General features: G+C 43.0%; 1 protein-coding gene across 1 annotated transcript; it reads right to left on the bottom strand.

Moving 5' to 3' along the window:
- Positions 1–987: 987 nt before the first annotated feature.
- Positions 988–16,385, bottom strand: CCNDBP1 (cyclin D1 binding protein 1). Its single transcript, XM_075846772.1, has 11 exons — positions 16,276–16,385; positions 14,846–14,905; positions 13,455–13,534; positions 11,571–11,652; positions 10,592–10,688; positions 10,436–10,509; positions 10,211–10,287; positions 8,769–9,022; positions 3,930–3,990; positions 2,811–2,857; positions 988–1,796 (listed from the first exon to the last, which is right to left on the bottom strand). The coding sequence occupies exons 1-11, from the start codon at positions 16,331–16,333 to the stop codon at positions 1,688–1,690; spliced, it is 999 nt and encodes a 332-aa protein (XP_075702887.1). The 5' UTR covers positions 16,334–16,385; the 3' UTR covers positions 988–1,687.
- Between the last annotated feature and the right edge of the window lie 3,625 nt (positions 16,386–20,010).

Genomic DNA, 20,010 nt, shown 5'->3' with positions numbered 1-20,010 from the left:
AAGTACACGCCCCGTTGACTGTTCAGGGGGTTATTTAAATATCGGGCTCCAAATATAACGGCACCGATATCTAAATAACTGAGGAAGGTAGAAAAAAATAAAAATTTAAAGTGCCTCAGAGTTTGTGCAGCCCTGCCCATTACATGCTGCACGTGTATGGGGAGGTGAAAGGTTCTCTTTAATGGGTAACTAAATGTTCAACAAACTTATGACATGTCATAGGGACATGTCATAAGTTTTGAATGGTGGGGGTCCAGCACGGAGACCCCCACCAATCGCTAAAACAAAGCAGCAGAAGCGTTTGTGTGAGCGCTGAGCCGCTTCATTTCGGTTTGGGTTTTTCCAGAAAGCCGATGTATCGGAGTACGGGCTCATAGACTTTCTATTGAGTCCGTACACCGCTACAATGATTTCCGGAAAAAGCCGAACAGAAACTAAAATCGGCTCTGCGCTCACACGAGCACTTCTGCCGCTTCATTTTAGCAATTGGTGGGGGTCTCCGTGCTCAGACCCCCACCAATAAAAACTTCTGACATGTCACTATGACATGTCAAAAGTTTGTCGAACATTTAGTTACCCTTTAAAGAGTAACTGTCGTTTCCTAAAAGTTTTGACATGTCGTAGTGACATATCAGAAGTTTTGATCTGTTGGGGTTAGCTGAAGAAGGGCACCCAGACCCCCATCTCTTCGAGAGGGGTCGAAGTTATCCCATCACAGCCGAAGTAACCTTTGAAAAGCCTGGTGCAAACGTGAGGTGGTACCAGCCTGAGTGAATATTATGATCATGCAATATTTCCACTGATTCCTATCGGTTTGTCTGTAGAACATCATTTTTGGGGAAATCAATACATTCCTACGGGTGTGAATGTTGCCATAATATAGTTGCTCAGCAGCTTTAGCCGGATACGGTCTTACAATAAACTAATAGGGTTCTCCAATAAAAACACAAAACGTATATATAGATGCACCTCATAAAACCAAGAGGATGACAATAATAAGATCTTTATTTACTGAAAACACTTTGATATAAAGCCACGTTTTATTTACACCCCTCTCCAGCTAAGAAATCTACATCTTCCACTGACAGCAAGAAGACGGGAAGTGGCAGCAATCAGCCATCCATGGTACTCTGCAAACACTGCACTAATTCCAAGGCTGGAAAAAGCAGTGGCTCCTCCAAACTGGGCTCTTATGAAGCAGTGCCCGGGGGCATCATACATTTCTCTGTATATCGGTTTTCTGTTAACAAGACTTAGCATCTGATAAGAGGGGCTCCTAAAATGTCACCACATTAAATAATTAGATAGAATCTATATCAATAAATTTGTTTTTATTATAATGTAACGGGTCTGCCTGCTTCAAAGTACTATCAGTGCTCCAGATATGCGAGTTATAGGGGTCTACACCTGCTCCGTCTTCAAGCAGCAGAGGTCTCTTCATACATGAGACATCTGTGAAGAGGAGAAAGCTGTCCCTCGCATATGGATCTCTATATAAAACATCTCAAACACATTTGTATGTGATAAGTCATCAAGTATCATCGATCTTCCAGCCCACCGGTGACTCTGATGAGGGGTCCCGGGCTTCTGCCGGTTTGGCTTTTGCTTATACGAGCTGCTGACTTTACTTGCCGGAGACAAGACAATGATTGGCAGTAGCGAATTCCAGCAATGATGTAGGCAAACGTTAGAGAGCATCCTGTGTCAGGCTTTTCACTTTGTTCATATTGTGGTCAATGGCATTGTGTAGGAACTGGACCCAGTTGGATTCTGTATCAGGGCAAACATGGCTGGCACTGGAAAAAAAAAAAAAAACAACGACCATTTTGCATTAAATATTAAACTCTAAATAGGCCAGAAGTTGTAAACCAAATACTGTAAATTAGCCGTTTGGCACCAAACAAATCTATTCTTCGATTTTGTTGCCCGTGCTAGATGGACGATAGCTGGATTCAGTTGCTGTGTGACCCTGTGACAACAATGAAATGCCAGAGCATGGAAAGTGTTGTCATAGGAACACAGGCTAACAAGCAATTCGAGAGGCCTCTAATCTCTGATAATTTAAACACAAAAATATATTTAAATATTTTTCATTTTTATTTATTTTATCATGTACCTCCAATTAGAGAGAAATTATTATAATGCCAGGGTGTGCACAAGAATTGTTTTTCTCTATAACTTGCAAAGCTGATTCTCTCTCTAAATAACATCACCGGCCGGCCACGGTCCATGCTGCGGGCTTTCCATAATTCTGCAGTCAGAGACAGTGTCCTGCGCGGTCTCCAGTACCATAGAATCACATTACATTCTACAGTGCTGGCTCCTATACTGGAGATTAGAGCCTAGGAGGCACAGCAGGACTCCTACTTCATAGCTCTTCTCATTGTATACTGATGGACAGGAATAAACTCCCAACGCCACAACAGTATAAATAATCAGCATTATCTGTATATTAGATACCCTGTACAGAGCATCATGTACACTGCATAGATGTGAGCAGTTCGCAGCATGGACCGCGGCCAGTCAGTGTAGCTATTTGGAGAAGGAATCTGCTATGCAAGTTATTTCAAAAAAATAAGACTGCGCACAATCCTCCACTATAATCTTTTCTCTATATAAATCGGAGGTATACTTCAAAACATGCCACATACTACATATCCCATACTCATGATGTGCCACCAGCACTTTTACCACGAGGATTTCTCCTTGGAAGATGGTTGCTGCTACCTAAAGCTAGAGAGCACAATATAAAAAGGAAGTATTTTATGGGGGGGGGGGGGGGGGGTTAATATATATAAATATATACACACCTTGTTATCTCGAGCACTTTCTTCAACACAGAGGATAACTTAGCCGCCTGTAAAATGAAAGGAAATAATTTAGGTTAGTCAAGTGAACAAAATATACAAATGGCAATGAAGTCACAGGAATGAACGAGAGAACAAAAAGGAGAGCACAATGTTAAAGGTGGTTACCGGGACCACAAATTGCATTTATATTTTTATGTAAAAAGAAGTCACTTACTAATGTACTTTAATTTAATATTCGGTACTAAATTGTGCCATTTAAACCCGGTGAATTGTTCCAGGAAGTCCTGTAGCTTTTCTAATATTGATGATGCGCCGACACGGTCCCATATGACTGAGGGCTTGATTTCTGTGCTGTTCGTGTCGGTGTGTTATCAATGGCATGACCGCAAGGGGCTGTCACATTGCCTATTGCTGGAGTCCCCGAGCAGAGCACCAGCTAGCGCTTTGCTCGGGACTCCAGAACTGCTCCCAACATGGTCAGTGGCTTCAGGGGTTTCCCATCGCTGGAGATCCCGAGTACAGCATCAGCTGATGCTCTGCCCTGGGACTCAAGCACTCCTGCCAACGTCACGGTCCATATATGGACAGTGATGTCGGGAGCAGTGCTGGAGTCCCCGGGCAGAGCATCAGCTGATGCTCTGTTCAGGACCTCCATTGATAGGAAACCCCTGAAGTCACTGACCAAACGTCAGGAGCAGTACTGGAGTCCTGAGCAAAGCGCTAACTGGTGCTCTGCTCGGGGGCTCCAGCAATAGGCAATGTGACAGCCCCTTGCGGTCATGCTATTGATAACACGCCGACATGAACAGCACAGAAAGCAAGCCCTCACGTGGGGCCATGTCGGCGCGTCATCAATATTAGAAAAGCTACAGGACTTCCGGGATCAATACAACGGGTTTGAACTGCACGATTTAGTACCAAATTTTAAATTAAAGTACATTAGTAAGTATCTTCTTCTAATATAAAAATATTAATGCAATTTTTGGTCCCCGGATAACCCCTTTAAATGTATGTGATGAGAGCAGGGAACAAGTGAGGCACATACACGAGCTCTAGACTGGATAAAATCAGATCAATGCTGGGTGCAAAGAACGCAAATTCCAGAAGGAAAATACTTACATTAAACCGTACACCTGGGTGGTTCATTGGCGGGTACATGCTTAGAGCCAGTTCATCCACACTACCCAAAAGGAGAGGAAACAAAAAATATATATATATGTGTCCTAATAATTCTAGTAGTCCAGTAGGTAACAGAAATCACATGGAATTTTCATGTAGCTTGCATATGACTTTTTACAATAGGAAAGAATAAAACATGCATGTCACTACGAGAATTTCCAGCATATTTTGATTTCCTCCAATTTTTCTGTTGCAAGTCACAATACCCTACCACAATACAGACAATACTTTCCGGACTTCTTTTCCAGAGAGAAGATAGCAGTTTTTTTTTTTGTTTTACTGCCTTTGCCTAATTGAGCGTTCTATACACAAATCTATACATACATATATATATATATATATATATATATATATATATATATATACATACATACACACAAACACACTAGTCCATCTCAACAAATTTGAATATCAAAAAGTTAAATTTATTTCAATAATTCAATTCAAAAAGTGAAACTCATTATATAGATTCATTACACACAGTGATTTATTTCCAGCATCTTTTTTCGTCTAATGTTGATGATTATGGTAACAGTTAATGAAAACCGAAAATTTAGTGTCTCAGAAAATTAGAATATCATAATCAGCCCAATTTCAAAAATTATTTTTAATACCGAAATGTTGGCTTACTGAAAAGTATGTCCAGTATCTGCCCTCAATACTTGGTCGGGGCTCCTTTTACATGAATTACTGCATCAATGAGGCTTGGTATGGGGGCGATCAGCCTGTGGCACTGCTGAGGAGTTATGGAAGCCCAGGTTGCTTTGATATTGGCCTTCAGCTCGTCTGCATTGTTGGGTCTGGTGTCTCATTTTCCTCTTGACAATATCCCATAGATTCTCTATGGGGTTTAGGTCAGGCGAGTTTGCTGGCCAATCAAGCGCAGTGATACTGTGGTTATTACACCAGGTATTGGTACTTTTGGCAGTGTGGGCAGGTGCCAAGTCCTGATGGAAAATGAAATCAGCATCTCCATAAAGCTTGTCAGCAGAGGGAAGCATGAAGTGCTCTAAAATTTCCTGCTAGGCAGCTGCATTGACTCTGGACTTCATATAACACAGTGGACCAACACCAGCAGATGACATGGCCCCCCAAACCATCACTGACTGTGGAAACTTCACACCGGACCGCAAGACACTTGGATTGACGCCTCTCCACTCTTCCTCCAGACTCTGGGACCGAGATTTCCCAATGAAATGCAAAATTTACTTCCATTTGAAAACAGGACTTTGGACACTGAGCAGCAGTGTTGGTCCACTGTGTTGAACTTGATGGACATGTGTCTTTTTTCAGCCGTACTAACTATATAAGTCCAGAGTCAGAGCAGCCATCTAACAGGAAATGTTTTGAAATTGGGCTTATTTAATATTCTAATTTTCTGAGATACTAAATTTTGGGTTTTCATTAACGGTTAGCCATAATCATCCACATTAAAAGAAAAAAAATGCTGGAAATAGATCACTCTCTGTGTGTAATGAATATATATAATATAGGAGTTTCACTTTTTTAATTGAATTACTGAAATAAATGAACTTTTTGATGATATTCTAATTCATTGAGAAGGACTATTATATACACACACACACACACACACACACACACGTCTGACTCTGAAATACGACAATATTTAGATGAGATCACCTTCCCCCGGTTGGATGAGACACAATTAGCATTTATGGAAGCCCCGATCTCTGAAAAGGAGGTCTTGGAGGCTATTGCCCGCCTCCCATTGGGCAAAGCCCCATGCCCAGACGGGCTCCCACCTGATGTATATAAGAGGTATGCTAAGGACTTAACCCCTCATAGCTTTGAGACTGGCATACTCCCATCGTCCCTTTATGAAGTCTCTATTATTGTTCTCCCCAAACCAGGTAAAGACCCACTAGAATATGGTTCGTATAGACCAATTTCACTATTGAATTGTGACTGTATGTCTTAACCAAGTCTTACTTTCCATTATACAACCTGACCAAACTTGCTTTATGCCAGGGAAATCCACCACCATTAACTTGGGGAAGGTCCTTATACATAATTTTGTGCAACACGATGTGACAGGTGACAGAGTTTTGGTTTCGCTTGATGCAGCCAAAGCTTTTGACTCCTTGGAGTGGAGGTTCTTGTGGGCCTGTTTAGAAGCATTTGGCTTCGAGTCAAACTTTATAAGATGGGTTCGACTGTTATATGTTCACCCGGAGGCTAGGATTCTTACCAATGGCCACCTTTCCTCTCCTTGTCTTTTGGGTCGGGGTATGAGGTAGGGTGTCCCCTTTCCCCTACACGGTTTCCTATTGCAATGGAAGCGCTGGCCATCCGGATACGTGCTGCTCCCGATATTAGAGGACTGGTAAGGAATGGAGTGGAATCTCGTCTGGAATTTTATGCGGACGACTTAATTCTGTTTGTGTGATACAGCCAACTCTTTGACAGTTGCGACCCATCTGATTGAAGAGTTTGGCTCTTACTTCGGCCTCCTCATCAATTGGTATACGTCGGCTTTATACCTTATAGATGCAGACCCAGCGGTGGTTGCTTCCCGCTGCCTCCCTCTGGTTCCTTCCACTAGTTTCAGATACCTGTGGTTGATACCGCACCTTGGGCCTCAGAATTTTATAGTCGGAACATTACCCCTCCTATTTCCGTGGTAGGTAGGATCGACCTAAGCAAAATAATTATCCTCCCTAAACTTTTCTACACCCTGCAACATTCTTGTTGCCATATTACCCAGGCCTTTTTTCAAGACCTTAGATAGTATCTTACTTTCATTCAGATGGCATGCTTCCAGGGTTAAGCTGAGAAATGTCACACTGAGATACACCAAGGAGCAGGGAGGTCTAGCTCTACCGCATTTTCATTTGTATTACCTGGCTGCCCAACTTCGGTATATTCGCACATGGCTTGCATTACAGTCCGTTGTTAATACAGTCCCACTTGGGTAGGGGGGGCGATTACAAGCATATTTTGAGGGGGGGGGGTAATTATCTGAGATCTCAGGGGGACCTCACCCCATTACATTCCCTTGCTAGACAGGTGTGGAGGCAGGTGAAAAGCTTATATGCAAATTCCTCGGGTCCAATGTCTACGTGGCTGCTGTGGGACAATCCACTACCGCAGGAGTTACAGATGGTTCAGGGCAGGGGGTTTTGGAGTGGGAGAGGTATTACCTGTCTGGGACACTTAATTGAGGCTGGTGCTTGGATGTCTTTTGCCCAACCACGAACCAAATATGAGTTACCAAACTTGGCTTTTTTCAGGTTTCTCCAATTCAGGCATGCCTTGCAGACTCAACTCCCAATTACCAGTGTGCCCTGTGGGTTCCCCGTCCATGATTTCAAACTTTACCTCACATACACAGATGGTCAGCGCCTCTCAAATATATGGGGACTTCCTTTCTAAATTCCATGACAGCCGCCTTCCCCCTGCCAAATTGCAATGGTTACAGAATATCCCATCCCTTTCAGAGGAGTGGGGGAGGCGCTGGGCTCGCATCTGCTGGTGTCTCCTGCGGCCACTAATCGCTTGTCACAGCTATACATTACCCACCATGCATAAATGACACTGATACGCTTACACAGAGCAGGTAGACTACCCTCCTCCCATTGTCATAGATGTGCGGCTGATCATGCTGGTTTTTGGCACCTGGTGTGGGAATGTCCTCAGGTATACAGATTTTGAACGGAGGTGGTACGTTTCATTAACTCCCTCTTAGAAACCCCCATAATGCTAGACCCCAAGATCTGTTTCCTGGGAATCCTTAAGGCCGAGGGTAGTTTCCTCAACAGATGTTCATACGGGAATCCTTATCTATGGCACGTAAAGCCATTGCCCTGAGGTGGATGGCCGCTATAGCCCCCAAGGTTTCCCAATGGGTGGCACTGATCAATAATATGCTACCGTTTGAGAAAGTTATTCATTACAAGAGTGGTTGCCAAATAAGTTTAACAAAATTAGGGGGGTATGGTTTGCTTCTCCTAATACATTATCTTCGGACCTCTAATTGAAGGGGAATGTTGGTTTAACTTGATCGTATTTGTGACTAAGCCTGTATCCCAGTTTTTTGTTTCGGTTATTGAATGCTACCCAATGTACCCTTCTGGATGCTTCCCTGGTTTATTACTGGACTGATATGCTGATGAATGCCATTGTACTTACAATTCTCATGTATATTTCTTGCTATTCGTTATGTACCTATCATTTTAATTACTGTGATAGGGCGTGTTTGCCCTGATTTGTGCTACGAGTTCTATTCCTTGCTATGAAACTCTTTGAAATAAAACGAATTACAAGAAAGAAAAAAAAAGGGGGGGGGGGGGGGTCATCTGTTTAAGACCCTCATCTCTTGGCCAGAGTGTCGAGCAGTTACTTTCAACAACCCATTGATGTCAATTGACACGGTGTAATGCTTAATTTCCCGTGGGGGAAATTGAACACTTACTCCCAGATTTTCCCACAGATTACGACTCATCAGTGGGGGTTCCAGCGGAGGGGGATCAGTTTATGGTCAAGGAAAACTTCTAATAAGCAGCGATTGTCCAAACCAGAGAAGTTCTTTAACAGGAATGTAAAAAGAAAATAAAAATATTTGCAGGGCTAGCCGATACTTGAGTACCCCAAACAGGACTGAAGCAGAAAAGGGACTCTAGGACCCTTAACAGGGTAACAAAAGTGCAAAAAGTATTTTTGATCTTGTTTTCAAATATATCTTAGGAGGTTTCATTGGTAAAAAACAAAAAAAAACACAAAAAAAAAAAACACAGTATAAAAAAAAAAGTCTCTTTATACCTGGGGCTGACTTCCTGGGTAATATCGGTCAGGTCATCTAGTTGTGCCACTTGTTCTGATGTCTCCACCTTGCCATGGGCCTTAAGAGTACTCAACACCTTCTTCATACAAGCTTTAGAGGCTTTTATTAAGCCTAAGCAGGGGGCTATTAGCCTGTGATCAGCCTCTGACCAGTAAGTGTCCTGGTTCCCCCGAGCCCCCATATCATCATCGTCTAACACGTCACTGAAAGGATCCTCTCCTCCTGCCAAAGCCTGCAAAGTGAAGAGATGTAATAAAGACAACTTATAGAGAACCTCATTTTATCTACGGTGCTATCTCAACCGTATAGCTGTTTCCAGGAAAGCTGAAAGCAGCCAATATGGACAGATAAACCACAGCTTCTAGAGGTGGTCATACAGGTTTCCAAGACTTCAAATCTGACTAGTTAAGCAGTGATACATCCTGAACACCCCTACTGCTGCATAACTGGGCAGATCAGCCATGATCAGTGTGATCGCACATAAGACATTATCACTTGCACCAGTGTAGAAGAATGCCACTAGAATCATCACAGTACAATAATGGTCATCAGGATTCAATTTAAAATGACAACAAACTACGGGTGTATGACTCCGAGAAACATTCACAAGACTGACAGACATGGAGAAGAGAGGAAAGCATAAAGAAGTGTTCATGTACACAGGTTTATAGCCTGGATGTCCAGGTGACATTTCTTCTTAGCCTCCAAAATGGCGAGCTATGGTTGCAACTTCCTGTATCCAATAACAGGAATAGAAGCTCAGGAACACAAACTGCTGAAATACAGTACAGAGTACGAACAGGAACAGTTATGAGCACATGTCAAGGTGGATAAGCTCTTTAAGAAAACAGAAGGATAGTAACTTTAGAAGCTACATACATTAGATGGTTACAGTCAAATACACAAATAAGAATTAGGTTAGGGCTACATGGCCAAAGATTGTCGCGTACCCCTGCGCGCACCACACATAATAAAAGTCAATGTGGCTGCGTAGCGACCCGAGGGTAGCCTCGACTGCCAACCGAAAGTCACTGCAACAAGTGGGTCGCAACGTGGCCACATTGACATCCATTAAGTGCGATGCATGCAGCGGTACACATTTGGCCACGTGATCTGTGTCGCGGCCAAAGTCGCCGTGTAACCCTAGCCTAAAGGTAAAGAACAAGGGGTGTTCCTTAATAAATAAGGAAGAGCATAAAGGAAGTGAACTAACCTCCCATGGGCAATAAGATTAAGCTTTCATTAGATAAAATCTAATCCATCATGTGTCTCGATTGTATCTCAATGAGAAGAAATGTTGGGATTATCGAAGCAGGAATTTGAAAACTGTGTATATGCACAACTTAGATAAATAAACATAGTGAAGATGAATAAAAGCCTCATGTAATACATTACACCTATAGAACTATTAGAGAAATACCTCTTCCATCTCTTCTAGAGCATCCTTCACTACGGCTAGATAACCAGATATAATCCCAACTACTGCTGCATGGTTATCTGTAAAAGCAAGAAATGGGGCAGAGGTTTAACAGGACATTTATAATGAGAACTAGGTTTCTATAGAGAAAACAGGCCTGAGATGTAACGCGGTCATCTGCTGGGGGGCAATAACACAGAACTAAGTCAGAGAGATGTATTCATTTACCTTTAGGGATTTGTGGAAAGTGATCACAGGCTTCCCATACGCTGCCCGTGGATACGAGCTGTGCCTGTGACAAACTAAAATGATATTGTGAGGAGGAGATCCAGTCACCAAGGTCAACCAGTCAATGATAAATTCTTACAATGGTGCCAATCCTACCTCTGTATGCGGGAGCTCAGGATGACATCAATCAGCTGCATGGTGCCTTCTATCATATCCGCCACCGCCTCTCTCACGGTTTTACGTAATGTGATACCTGAATAGAAAAAAAGACATACGGATTCCATTTTCATATCAGGAAAAGAAAAAAAATGTATGTATAGAAACGATTCCAAGTGCACTTCAAGTTTTAATACTCCAATGATGTAAACAATGAACAGGGGGTCCCAAAGCAAAGATAAAAATTAGGCCACTTTCAGGTTCTGCTTGACACCACCTCACTCTTAGTTTTTTTTGCAGGCGCAATTCCTGCCTCAAAATTCCGTTTGGAAGTTTGAGGCAGATTTTCCTCTCCCTGCACGCCGATTTTAGCGGTGTTTTTCGCAAGCGGCCATTGAGCACCGTGGGCATAAAACGCAGCGAAATACGCTTTCTCTGCCTCCCATTGAAGTCAATGGGAGGTCAGAGGCGTAAACGCCCGAAGAATGGGCATGTCGCTTCTTTTTCCCGCGAGGCGGTTTTACCGCTCGCTGGAAAAAGACGCCTCCGCCTCCCATTGAAATCAATGGGAGGAATTTTTGGCGCGGTTTCCGCGTCAAAAAAACTTGTAAAAAAAAACTCAGTGTGAACATAGCCTTAAACAGCCATCCTATTTTTAGGACTAGTACATTTTACATTTGTTTGCTAAAATTGCAGCCCCTGTAGAGACGCGACATCCTTGTACAGGATCTTACCACCTATTAAAATTTAAACAACAGCCCCCCTCTCTCCAAGGGCTCCATAGGTTGCCTCTATTATATTTACACCCTCATATACTTGGACTGAACCCCTCAATTGCATAGACTTATATTTAAGTGCCCACCAATTGCAGGGTGAACGGACCAACAATGGCCAGGAATATAGACAAACATCTAACTAGGATGTATCGGGACTTCATTTTAACATGTCTAGGGAGAAGTCATAATACTCGATTGCTCACCTTGCTCCTTTGGGAGGGAATAATACAAAGTGGAAGCTGCCAAAATAGCAGTGAGAATCCCGTCACTTAACTTTTGACAGTCCTACAAAAAAATAAAAAAAATATAGATATTATTCACACACCTACTAATGATACCTACATTGGAATGGGCCCAACCAATATAAAATCACAGTATTGCACAAAGGGAGTCTAAAGTCAGGAACACGTCTCAGGCATTTATGGCACAGGATATACCATAAAAGTACCACCCGCACCCATCCTGTAACTGCCACACAAGTGAATTGAGGGAGCCAAGCACATAAACGTCACCTCTCCAATCATTCTCCCTATGGATGCAGTTGGTGGCGGCGAGGTAGACCCCTGTACTTCAAATAGGTGGTGGTCAGAGGTGGGACCTGAACCTAGTAGTCATTTATGAGATAGGAAAACCCCTTTGAAGCGGTCATAAAAGAAACCTGCTTTCCCTTTCCTGGGGAAAAAACCCTCCTGCATGAGGGGGAACTACTTTAAGGCTACATGCACAAGAACTTTGTTTTCAACAGAGTACTACCCTTTTTTTTTTATGTATAGCACACTGGCCCATTCATTTCTATGTCCCCATGCACACTAACTTGTTTTTCACTGATCCATGTGGACGCTGTGGGACCAGCAAGCAAAACTCAGAGCAGGTCCTATTCCTGTCTCGGTCTCACCCATTAGTCTACGGCAACGTGAAAACCATGGACATACGGAACGGATGTGAAGGACACACTAATGACACACGGCCTGCAAAAAAACAGACAACGGATCCGTAGTTCATAGGCTGTGAAATACAAACGGTCGTGTGCATGTAGCCTAGGTCTCGACAAAATCAACAGCTTTTACATTTTAATTTATCGATATTTTATTATAGGAGGTCTCCATAAAAGTCAAGTGAACAGCTCAGAGCCCCCTCTAAGGCTACACGCACGCAACCATTTGTATTTTGCGGCCTGTAAACAATGGATCCGTTGTCCGTTTTTGCAGTTCGTGTATTATTAGTGTGTCCTCTGCATTCGTTCTATTTGTCAACAAATACGGTGCATATTACATCTGTATTCACGGATCCGCAAAAAAACAAAAACCTGGAAGGCAGGAAATGTCAATAGCTTGTCCCAACCCCAAGAAGGTCACATGATTCCTGTCGCATAGCAACTCACCCACAAAACGTGTACAGCATCCGTGCCCCCTGCGTGGTTTTCACGACACTATAGATTTGAATGGGCGAGACCGAGCTGCAAATACGGACAGGAATAGGACTTACTCTGAGTCTTGACGACCAGTCCCACGGCCCCGACACAGATCCATAAAAAATGTATGGGGCCATAGAAATAAATCAGTGTGCTACACGTTAAAAAAAACAAAAAACGTATAGCACACTGACAAAAAAACAGCGGTTGTGGGCATGTAGCCTAACACAGCAGGAAATCACAGCACAATCGGCATCAATAAGATTAATGGCATCCAACCAATCACCTGCATGTAAGCAAACCCTGTGTCTGCAGCTAAGAAAACTCCCTCATGTTTTCTATAAGCTCCGACAGTCTTCAATCCATAGCAATGGTACACAGCCAAATAACACTTCTTTGTTCAGAAGGGAATGGCTATGGGACAGGTTTTCATAATACAGTACATTGGTGCGCCATATACATTGAGAAATGAAGTAACTATAGATAAAGAGTAAGGAGCCTGCTAGTAACATCCAATGTCACGGTCTGGTAAGAGAAAAGGAAAGGGAAGAGGTCAAAAGACACAAAATCTGTGACTTGTGGTGGGTAAAAAGCTTCATGGATAAAAACATGACGGCACAAAAGATGGGATAAGCAAAGACCCCCAACATAGACTTCCACCAGCAGACTCACTCACCTCTTCTGACGGCACCGGAGGCTTGGAGTAAGCCAGGCTGAGTTTAGTGGCTTCCTGAGAAGTGGCTTTAAATGCTTGTTCTACAAAGAAGTACGTTCAACATGACATCTGTGGCATGTGTATGATGGCTTGATAAAAAGCGTACACCTTTCAATAAAACTTTTAAGAAACATACAAAATGTATAAAGAAACATAATAAAAATATTGTCATGACAAGTGTGTCCACGCGGTCAGCGTGAGGTGATGCGACCGGCGCTGCACTAATGATTGCCGGCAATGAAGACCGAACATGGCGGGCGCACTGCAAAACACCCCCATATTCTGTCTTCAGTGCCTGAACCGCCGCTCATTAGTGCAGCGCCAGCCGCATCAACTCATGCTGACCGCGCGTGCACTTACTATCAGGAGCGGGGTAATGTCTGTATTACACAGCCGCAGCCCCGCTCTAACGTCAGAGATCAGAGAAACCTCTCCTCTCCGCCGCTATTCTCCTGAATTCTGTGATCAAAGCCGACCGCGGCATTCAAGGGGAAAATGTGAAGGGGATGCCATATGGATCGCGTCACAGGAAATCCCTCTGACGCGATTGAGGGACATACCATATATGGGCAGACAGCTTAGAGTCCATTGAAGGACCCCAGGGCTGTCTTACCATATTTCCTGTTAGGGCATACTGAGGTATGTCCTAAAAACTGCCTGTGTATTATCCGTCCACAGGCTAATGTACTGTAATATAGATATATACCAGTACATTAAAGTTTAAAAAGAAAGTAAAAACAAAGTAATGTTAAATTTAAAAAAATACACATACACGTTTTTTTACAATAAACATTAAAATAAGTCTCAATACATAAAATATTAACACATTCGGTATTGGCGCAGCCGTAATAACCTGCACAACAATTTTTTTGCATCATTTATGATGTGTACGCTGTAAAAAAATAAAATAAAAACTGCTTTCTATCACTTATTGTGAGGCACGAGGATGAATTTAACCTCCATGTGCCTCACATTAATAGTAATTAACCCCATCATGTACCTTACATATTAACCCATTATGACTGAGAAACATGCTGGGGTTAATTAATGTGAGGCACGTTCAAAATTCATCACACGTGGCGCCTCACATCAGAAAATGGAAGAACTTTTTTTTTCCATCACTATTGGCAAAGTATCGTTTTGGTATCAAAATCGCAATACTAAAAAGTATCGGTATCGAAGTCCAAATTCTGGTATCGGGACATCCCTATTTCAGAGTCGCACCGAGGACAACTTATTTACTAAAAGTTCTCATGAACCATATAGCGCACCCCTATACGGACATGGACAACAAGCTTATAAAAGCACAAGCTGCTGGATGTCATGCAACTTCTCTAAAAAACGCTTCTTACCCAATGTATTCCAGAAGAATTGTGGATTAAAGCTATTGTTACTTTCCTTGGATTCCCCATCTGCAAAAACACAAGAGGACGTGAAAATGTCAGGGTTTCCTCAAGAGCCATGTCGTTTACCTTTTTTAATTTTTATTTACAAACAAACATAGAAGAAAACTTCCCACAGTGAACGGAAAAGGCATATAAAGGGTGAAATATGCAGCAAATCTGCAGCGGACCAGCTCCGCTACCTTCAGAATTACCCTCATTCTCTCTGATTTACATCTATTTATTATATGGAACCCGGAACAAAGAAGGAAAGCGTTCCCAAACATTTCCTCATGGAACGTTTTCCTATTTTTATACTAGGATCTATTCTGCGAAACTCAGCGCAGATAACCAATGTCATCTTGACATTTTGCTTTTTTCTCTGGTATCCACTGTATCTGTTCTGCGTTAGTTCCCTGCTCTACTATTCACTGTATAGCGCTGGCGCTCAGGGCGCAGACAGGTGCGATGATATCACCGCATTGCACCCGTCTATGCGGAGCCGTGAGCGACTCACGACGAATGTATTCAGAGTCCACTGCACTTCTGCCACATACAGGCGTTTCCACACTTGGCAGGTATGTGTAAGGGCTTGTCCACACGTAATGGAATTGCGGACGGAAAATACGCAGCGGAATACAGTAGCAGAAAAAGTGGGTGTGATGGAGCAGATGTTATCCATGCCCTGCGGAAAAACTCAGTCCAGAAATTCACCTGCGGTGCGTAATTTTTAGTTTCGCAGAAGGGCAATGACTGCTGCAGAAAGTGGACGGGTTTCCTTCGTTTTTCATACAGCCTAGAAAAAAAACACTGCAAAATCTGCAATATTTTCTGCAGTAAAAGACGCATGAAATGGTGCGGATTTTCCACAACGGATTGTCTGCTAGTAAATCCGTTCCGTGTGGACAAGCCCTGTGCATGCCTTGTTACACATAACCCCCAAAAGTGCAACACATTTGCATCCGCTGAAGCAAAATAAAATGTATATATATATATATATATATATATATATATATATATAAATTATTTTTTTACTTCAGCTAGCAGAGATCTTGAAAACCACATGGAATAAATACAGAAAGTATACGGGATAATTGTATAACTTTGCATGATGTAAAGACACATTTATTTGCTAAAACCATTCATATAAAATGTAAGAAGTAACAATATACAAAAAAAAAGTTGAAATAAATTAGAACTAGCTTGTAACTAATGACGTGACAGACTGCAGGACCCTGCGGACACTCTATAGGACAGTTGTTATGAAGTACTGCAGCCTAACGTGACCTGTGGCTACAAGTGCCCACATATGCCCGACCCCACAGATAATGACACGCAATGTTGCGGATTCCCCCGTGGTTAGTACGTTCACAGAGAGAGAACGAAGAGTATGGACTTGCCTCGCAGTTTCTCCTGTATCGCACGGAGATTCTCCAGCAGTTTCCGCAGCGGCTCCATATTTGCCCGGAACCATAAGACACTAATCACAGACACCGGGGGGAACGGTCGACATGTAACGCATATCATAGAGCGGCGCTAGTAAGAACGGGCGGCAACCATAGAGACGTTGCTTAAAAGCTCTGGAGCGCCCTCACCGTGTGGAGGACGAAATATCGTCTCATTTATTTATTATAATACTAGAAAAGCTCTTCTCTGTAATCATGTCCATTTGGCACTGGCACAATAGGGCACGTAGTGATTCCTTAGAGCCATGCTCCTTGTGCTTTGCTGAAAGACATGGTGCCAAAGAAGAGGCTTACTAACAATGGCATATTTACTTAGACTGGCATACCTGCTGTCTGGAATGCCATGTAAATATCACACTTGTAGGTTGAGAAGTACCCAAATCCCTGGAGAATAACCTCTCCTTCACGGTGGCCCACCACCCACATATTCCTCTGCTCTCCTTCTTCCCTTATTTCCTTCCTCTCTATTTTCCTCCACTTTTCTACCTTTACAGAAAGTGGCCATAGATCGTAGATAAAAAGTCAACAATCTAATGTGTATGGTGCACCCCTAATGTCCCCTGACGTCTTCACAAGCATGGGGCACATTTAATTTCAGCACCCACCGCCCCACCCTTTGTTCGTAGGTAGATAAGAGCCACCAACGGTGTCCGGCGGCGGAGGCTTATTCCCCCTGCTTATAGCCTTCAACATGCATTTATAGCCAATATATTTCCGCATATAGTTTGGCACAATTATTTAAATATTATATGGCACTAATATTTGTGTAGAGTATGGCACAATTAGATGCACACTGTGTGGCACAATAGTTTGCATGTTGTATGGCAATAATTTGTTGGCGTATGATAAGGAGACAGCGGGACTAGGGAAGCACAATCTCTAAATGAAGGCTGGCTTCTAAGCTGTCTGCAGGCCAAAGATGGAGAATCTGTGCTCATCCGGCACATCATGGACAGTATTATGTGCTGGGCTTAAAGAGGATTCCGCTGGGTGGCCCCCTAGGCTTCCCTGGCCCTGCTCACTATGATTGGCAGGTGTCGCCCCGCGCACACTTTTTCCTAAGCCAGGTATATAATACTAGTATAGAAAGCCAACAATATTTTAAGTGAGAAAACAGATTTTATCCGAGAAGTGCTGGACTTCACGTCATTATTGGATGCTACCATCAAGGCAGTACTGCTGGTGCTCCCGTCATTGTCCCAGCCCAAATTTTTTTTTAAATGGGCCCTTGCCTGCCGCCCCTGTGCACCGCCATTGTTGCTGCCCATAGTTAATTTGGAGAAAGGAACGGGCCCCATCATATTGCAGGTCTGTTCCCTCCCCAAAAGTAACTAACGCTGGGGCCCTTCTTCACAAGACTGATGCTGGCTAGCATCTCAACGTTATGTGCGATGGCGCATACAACGTCCTGAAGCTCTTAGCCTTGTTAAGCAGGGCCCCAGGGTCAGGATCGTCAGGTGCCAGAGTACCCCCCCAGTTAGCCCCCCCCTGCCGCCACAGAGCTCTGTTCCGACAGAACCCATGCCCAAATACTGCTTTCACCCTGCCTCTCCACAGACCAAATGCCAGTATGCACCCCAGTTCGACTCCCACCACTTTCTGTTCTTACCCCCCCCTTCTGGAAATGGGGGGTCCAGACACTTTGACTTTATGGTAATTTCTGATGGCAGCCCTGACCACGGCATGAAGTCCACTAAGCAGTCTGTGCACCCTCCATGAATCCAGAAGCTGACCCTAATACAAGGAGGCCGGTGGCAGTAACAAGTTTTTACCAGCAGTAGCAAGTGCTGGTCATTTTACATAATCAGACAGCGCATGCTCCGTTAGGTTACTTGCTTCGTAGAGTGGATACTTCCCCCTTGATTGGTCCACACAGACCTAGACATGGTGACATTTTTTTAGAGGGACTCTTTGGCAGAGCATGTTTTATCAGAGCATGGCTTGCCATTGGCCGGGCTTTGTCGGGCATAATTGCCATGAGGTTTAATGTTCCCTGTATACTATCCTTACTATAAGGACATCACAGTATAGTGAGGACACTATAGATGGAGGGGATTGCTCACAACAGTGATCTCAGATGTCATTTTCAGTTAAGGTTACATTTTTTATAATGCCTGGAGAGGCCCCTTTATCCAGATCATATTGAAAAATTATTCCAGACCAGAACTAAATATTTAGACACCAGACCCCAAAATACAGACTCCACTCAGATCCTTCTTATTACTCACTCATCTTTCTTCATTCTCATCCCCTCTACCGAGGCTCAGGCTCCTCTTCGGCTTTGGGCACAATGTTATGTAGATGGCCTATGTCAGGATGTTGTGTGTGGTGGGGCCTGGAGCCAAAGACAAAAGGTGAGTAACATTGGTCGTTGTGTATTGGATTAATCCAATAGATAAAGGCCAGTGTCGTGTTTTTTGTTTGGGGGGGGGGGGGGGGGGGGTCTGGTGATGTGTAGAGTAAGACAAACTGGAGCCGCCTGAGCAGCTTTGTATATTAAACATGACACCTCATGTTGCCAACGGTGAGGAGGTGGGCAGCCAGTCAGAGGCAGCTGGAGTCTCCGGCTAGCCTTTGCTGCATATATTTTTATGTTCATTTTATTCTGCGAGGCACACTTTTCTACAAGCGGAGATATATATAAAATGATAAGGATTGTACTGACCCCTAAAAGAACGCTCATAAATCTAAATCTGTATTGGCAATTTAAGCGAATCTTCACAAGTTTCCACAATCTTATGGCTAATTTCTTTCAAATGTAGAGTGAAGACATATCGGCCTTCATCATCTATTAATAGTGAAATAACTCGACAATTAAGATCCCAAATTATTAAGACACTCACCCCTCTAGAGGTGTTTGTGTAATAAGAATGGAATTGTTGAATTATTCATCGTTCTTGCAATGAGCAAACTCTCCCTTGTCAGATGTGTCTCCTGAAGAAACACTATGGTTGAAAGATAGTGTTTTACTAATTCAAATACGGCCAATCTTTTTAAACTGCTCCCCAAACCACGCACATTCCATGATAGAAAATGTATCACCATATGTCATTATGTAACAAAAAAAACAAGACCTCTCCTTCCTTTCTCCCACCAACCCATTTTCCTACCCAATTTTCCCCCTCCCCCGAATTTACTAATTGACCAACTGGTGTGTTGTCACCAACCCGCTAGTCCTTGCACTGAGCATAATACCGCCCCTCCACCCCAGACTACCGCAAATATATCTTCTCTTGCACCTAATAAATATCTAAACATCTTACAAATGGCTGTGACTAGATTATTCCATATACAGTGCATTCGGAAAGTCTTCAGACCCTTTCACTTTTTTCATATTTTGTTATGTTGAGGCCTTGTGCTAAAATAAAAAAAATTCACGTTTTTCTCCATCATTCTGCACTCAATAGCCCATAATGACAAAGTGAAAACAGACATTTTTTGCAAATTTATTAAAAATGAAAAACTCAGATTTCGCATGGACATAATTATTCAAACCCTTTGCTATGACACATGAAATTTAGCTCTGGAGGCATCCCATTTCTCTAGATCATCTTTGAAATGTTTCTACACCTCAATTGGAGCCCAGCCGTGGTAAATTAATTTGATTGGACATGATTTGGAAAGACACACCCCTGTCTATATAAGGACTTACAGCTGACAATGCATATC

This window comes from Rhinoderma darwinii, chromosome 13 (genome assembly GCF_050947455.1).
Source record: "Rhinoderma darwinii isolate aRhiDar2 chromosome 13, aRhiDar2.hap1, whole genome shotgun sequence".
Lineage (NCBI taxonomy): Eukaryota > Metazoa > Chordata > Amphibia > Anura > Rhinodermatidae > Rhinoderma > Rhinoderma darwinii.
This window is presented reverse-complemented; position numbering and strand designations above follow the sequence as displayed.